The 5,991-nt window shown below is 30.3% G+C and overlaps 1 protein-coding gene across 2 annotated transcripts in view; it reads right to left on the bottom strand.

Moving 5' to 3' along the window:
• Positions 1-1,027: 1,027 nt before the first annotated feature.
• Positions 1,028-5,991, bottom strand: part of LOC126899237 (paired box protein Pax-6-like) — a 40,446-nt gene continuing 35,482 nt past the window's right edge. The window contains exons 6-7 of one of the 2 annotated variants that reach the window (XM_050673854.1): positions 4,041-4,243; positions 1,028-3,023 (exon numbers count right to left, since the gene is read on the bottom strand). In XM_050673854.1, the coding sequence (XP_050529811.1) occupies positions 2,310-3,023; positions 4,041-4,243 (917 nt within the window). In that variant the 3' untranslated portion in view covers positions 1,028-2,309. The remainder of the gene's footprint in view (positions 3,024-4,040; positions 4,244-5,991) is intronic. The other variant, XM_050673855.1, reaches the window with a different exon arrangement.

The raw sequence follows: 5,991 nt of genomic DNA, 5'->3' as shown, positions 1-5,991 counted from the left end.
TAACCCATTTACGGTTGTGCATATATTTTGTATAGATGTACATTTTTTAAATTATTTGAATAAAATAAATTTTCAAAAAAAAAATTAAAATTATATTTTAGGTAAAAGTTTTTAAATAGGTAAGTGTAAGGGTCAAATATTTCTATTATTATAAATGTCCACTAGGGTGGGTGACCCTTATTTATAAAATTTAAAAACTACCAAGTGCCACCCCCTAGAATTATTCGAATGCATAAAAAAATAAATTGTACGAAATTTGGAGACGATTGGTCAACTCTAAGACGTGCCCCAAGGGGGTTAAAAATAACATCCCAAGGGTGATTTTTTAGTTTTTTATTTCTATCTCAAAAACTTTAGCTTTTGCGAAAAATTTTATTCGACCTTTTTTGTAGGCATACAATTTTTCTATAAAAAGTATGTAAACAAAAATGTTCAAAAAGTTCTTATTTAGGCCTAAAAAAATAAAAACGTATATGTTTTATTTTTACCGTTAAAACTGTTAATTTATAAATCGTTCATTATAAAAACATAAAAAAAATTAATTTAACCGTTGTTTTAAATTTAATTTTCTATACATTTTTAATTCGACATTTTTCCTATTATTTACTATTCAAAACCTACAATTTTTTTTAATTTTAATTAAAAAAAATACATCAGAGTAAAATTAATACCTTCTCAGTTTCACATTGAAGCTAAAATAATGTTCACTTACAAATTTATATACAACCAGAAACTATATAAACTTGTAATAAAAATACATAATGAACGAACATTATTTAAATAAGTAACTCTTTGATTGACAATTCAAATTTGCCGCGAAACAAAAAAAATGTTCAAACCATAAGTGGCCTTGGCCATCCTATGAGCATGATGGATTGGGCCAGGAATTTTAAGACCTTCTAGCCCCACCACTCTACGACTATGGCTAATACATAGGCATTGCAGTAGAAATGACAAAATTATTATATCCGCGTATAATTTATCTGCATATAAAATAAATAAAAAAACAAATATCATTATAGTTTGGTTTATTGTGCATTAAATATATACAATTTCGTACTTTTTATGCTGTAATAACTTAGTTTTATAAAAGTGAATATATGATACAGTATCTACACTTGAATTTGCATATAGGAATAAATAAAATTAATTAACATTTTTAATACAACAAAAAAATAAAAAATAAAATGTTCATATAGGCTGAACAAATAATAATATATCACAGACAAGACAATAGAATAAAAATAAATACAAAATTATCCTAGTAACATAGCTTTAATTTCTTTGAAGAATGATAAATATGAACTATTTATTTTTCAAGAAGATGGTCGAGTAAAAAATCATTATTTTCAAAAGTCATTAAAAATGTTATAAATGAAAATTCCTTTCGAAATTGATCTTATAAATCATAAAGTCTGTATACAGTAATTATTGACAAGAACCGTCCATCTTCTGAAATTAACCAAAAAAACGTTTTTTCTTCTTTTTTTTGTTTCTGCATATTAAAAATTCCTCCTAAGAATTGTAATGTAGTATTTTCTACATGTGTTATATTTACTATTATATTGGTTAGCAATAGCTGCAGATTTATTATTAAAAAGAATACGAAAAAATTATGGCTGTTTACTCGTTAATTTGTGCGCTAAATGACGTAGTAAAATAGTTTGCGTGTGAAAACATACTTCCGTTCAAAAAACTAATAAAGGACTTATAAAACTGTAGCCCCGTCTTTCTTATATTTATAAAAAAAAAAATATTTATAATTATAGTAATTTTTACAGATACTATTTCGTAATAACAAAAACGATTCACACTCTTAAATTTTTACTAAAAAACTTCACTAATTTTAAAATAAATTTCAATAGTTATATTAACTACACTACAGTTTTTTAAGTCTAAAGCACTTATAGGCTTATGTAGATATCATTACCTCTCTAATAAAGTAATGTTTTTATTTCCCAGACACTCAATAACTACTTAAACTAAATTTATTTTCATTAATAATTTTACTAATTATTAGTTGAACCTTAAAAGCTAAAATTCTATGATACATTTTGTGATTTGTTTAGATAATTACAAAACAAAATCCATTTAACCACCTCAATTATTACTTCAACGATACTTGAAATGAAATAAAAACATATTGTCATGTGATTTTCGAACGATACCAATTGATTTTTATCAATTCTTAGTAATACAATAATTTAATTCTGGACAGTAGTATGATTTATGATTTCAAATTCACCGTCAACAGTTAAAATGTAATGAATATTTAACTAAAGCCAATAAAAAATTATCACATGAGTACTTCACGCTCTGTCTTTGTCGTACTTAGTTAATTGCAATGGTTGTACTCCGGTGGCTGCCGCTGCCGCTGCCGCAGCCGCCACTTTTGCGGCCGCTTCCGATTCCATTGCGCGGTGGTGAAGTGCCGTGAACGCAGCCATTTCTCTCCATGAGGCTATTGAAGACAATACGTTATGGTGATGATCCGCAGATTTTGGATCACCTAGTCCGAAAAATGGTTGACGATCACCAGAAAAACGATAAAGTGGTGATGGTGACTGTCTTTGTTCGTCTACGGTCAATGTGTCTTTGCGAGTATCACTGCCGCTGTTGTCTTCGATGTTATTGTTATTGTTATACGGCGATGATCCATTCGAACGGTGTTCACCGTTGTCGTCGCCCGTCGGTTCATCATCATCAGTGGTCACGTTGATCTCTTCAGACGATTCGGACGCGGCGTAACCGTATCCATTGTCGGTCGGTGTATCGCGAAACGAGGGTACTAGCGAACGAAAAGCGCTAGTTTCGCCACTTCCCAAACAGCGAGACGGCACTACGCTGCCGCCTGCGATTGTCATGGCATCAGACATTGGCGACACGACAGGCGGCGTGGGAGTACCAGTTGAGCCGCCACTGCTTCCCGAAACAGTTGAAGCGGCCGCCATACCAGTCGAACGACGTGATTTGTTCATGCGCTGGTGTCGCCGCCATTTGGCCCTTCGGTTCGAAAACCACACCTGAAAATAACCATTAAATGATATTCAATAAAAGCTCAAGTGTCAAAAGAAAAACTGAAATTCCACATTTTCATTAATTTCAATTTTCATTTTTACCTAAAATTTACTTAAATATATCAATTAATAAGATGTTTTGTATTTTTAGATAAAAAAATATTGTTAATTATAAACAAGGATCATAACTTCTAGCAATTCCAAATTTTTTTAAAAAGGACCTAGGGATACCTACGTAAGTTGTGAATTTGGTTCAAAAAACTAATAAGCTAAATACGAAATTTCGTGTTTTAGCGCTATTTCAGTACAGTAATGGAGAAAAGTTTTAAAGAGGTCAAGACAATATTCCACTTTTTTTTTAACTATTATAACAAAAAAAAATCCTAAAGTAAAGCTGACAGTTAAATCAATTGACTTGTTCAAACCAATACCTCCTGATTTATGACAAAATTATCTTGAAGTTTTCTATTCTTTTTCTCTCTAAGTTCGCTAATTTTGAATTTAATATCAATTTTTAAAATTACTTTATATTCATAATACAAATAGAGCATCATTTTTAAAATATAACATCTCTATGAAGTTTGTTTGATTTTAAGGTGGACAATTTTCGTCCATTGTATGTTTAGGTAATCTCAGTAAAAAAGTTATAAACAGTTACGTACGATTGAAACACGTTCGTTGTCCTTAATACTTAAAACACATTATTATGTCTTTAGTAAATCGTTTATGTTTAATTTTAATGATAAAAGTGCAATTCATAAAATATCAAACTTAAATTAAAAAGTTTTCATAAAATAATAGTTAAACCTTTTCAGTTACATTTCATTTTTTGTTTGCACATGTTTGGTTTTTTTAATTGGCTACAAACAATATTTTTAAATTCATATCAGTATAACACTTATTACTAATATAAATTATGAGGTCTGGTTGTATACTATCAAGTTTCTTATATATTTATACTGAAAACATAATCATATAGATCTTAAGCCCTTTGATATTTATCACTAGAGACTTCAAGCTTACCTGTACTCTTGCTTCTGATAAGCTCGTTTTGGCAGCTAGTCTCTCTCTAGTGCTCACACAAGGATAGTGACTTTTATCGAATTCTTTTTCTAACTCATCAAGTTGATCTGGACTAAAAGTTGTTCTATTTCGCCTAAATTTTGGTTGTTCGCCACCACTTCCACTTCCGATACTTTCGTCATCTTTAATGTCACCTTCTGTTGCTGTGAAAATATAAACTGTTTATATAATCTTAATTTTTCAGTTATGTTTTATTCTGTCATGTTAGTAGTTCTGTTCTAATAATGAATAAAAAATATTACACTATTCTACTCATTAAAAATAAAAAGCGAACAGTAAATATAATAATTAATAGTGAATTTAAAAAAACGGGTCAATAGATATTTAAAAAAGGTAATATTGTATTTGAAAAAAGTAAAATAGTTACATAACATTGCTCAATTTTTCAAAGAGTTATTTAATATTGTGATTGTTGTTCAGATTTAATGATGAAGTTAGCTTTGTTTTTTGCAATTGTAGCGCCAGAAAAATAAAAGATTTATTTAAAATTATCTGACCATAGCAATTTGTACACATGAATGATACTTCATGATATTCCGGAAGCGTATGCATTTTTTATGTCCTATGAAAATGACACATAGAAAACAGATAATACCGAAAGATAAACGGGGACGTAGGTCGAATCGTGTCGGTAAAACGATTATTATTATTTTTTTTATATACGTACAATTTAATTGTAATTATTTGCACGGAACCCAGTGACAAACGCCCCGATGTGACACAACGATAAAGGGCAAGAGGTGCTTCTAATGGTTAGTTTAGAAAATATTACTTTTCCAAGTCGCTTCATATTTATTTTCATGATTATTCTTTTTAGTGGCTTAACCGTAATTGCAGGATGCTAATTAGTGTGTGCACGTTTACATGATCATTACAAATATGCTCAGAAGACGCCTACAGCAACACGCACTTAACACTATAACAATAATAATTTGTGCACCATGCACAATAATAGACGCCTTATAAAAATATGCTGTTAAGACTTCATCTGTATACATTGTTCTTTGTGGTTTAGCTTAGAAAACTCAGATTCGCGTTAAAAAAACGTTTTCGTCGCAAATAAAAAGTTTATTAATAATGACTAAATTATTGATTAATTTTTATGAACGTTGTATGGCAACAAAAATTGATTGATGAATGGAAATTTATTTGCATGTAGTTCAAACAACTTAAAATGCCAGTAACAGGCTCCGTAACCGTACGAGATGATAATACACATTAATACTAAACACAAGTGGTATTAATTGCTATTAAAACGACATAAATGAATAATTTAAGGTGCAGGTTTGCCGCTCTAAACTTGTTAAAGTATAAAATTATAACCGTGGTGTTTAAATGGGGTCCACGGTTGACATGCAATCATAATAATTATAAAATTATTGTGTTGTTTCCTCGAATGCACCAGGTAACACTTAACAAATACTTAGATTATCGACAGTATTAAAATACACTAACCTCGTGAAAATACCGCACCGAACAAGAGTAAAATAACACTGTTACTGATTTTATGCGTAAAACTTAAAGACTATAAGCAAAATAATATTATTTCGTGGTCTGTTTTTTGCAAATATTTTCTAATACAACATTCCCCAATAGTAAATTTATTTGATGTGTACGCAAAAAATATCCAAACTTGTAAATATAATAGAAAATGGTCGTCAATGTGTCACTTTTAAAAAGTTTTTCCATATTTTGTTATTTCACTGTAAAATATACTCACATAAAAGTCTGGGCATCATGTCTCGAGCTGATAACATGCATTGCTGGTGTGCATTGATCATTTGTGAACTTTTGTTATTCGTCACTGTGTTGGCTGCTGCAGCGGCCGCGGCAGCGATAGCGGCCGCCGTACCGGTATGCGATAACCCGCCAGTATTGACTGCCGGTGCGG

The sequence above is a fragment of the Daktulosphaira vitifoliae genome, unplaced genomic scaffold, assembly GCF_025091365.1.
Source record: "Daktulosphaira vitifoliae isolate Bord-2020 unplaced genomic scaffold, ASM2509136v1 Scaffold_2, whole genome shotgun sequence".
NCBI lineage: Eukaryota > Metazoa > Arthropoda > Insecta > Hemiptera > Phylloxeridae > Daktulosphaira > Daktulosphaira vitifoliae.
Note: the sequence above shows the minus strand (reverse complement) of the source record. Positions and strands in the feature narration are given on the sequence as shown.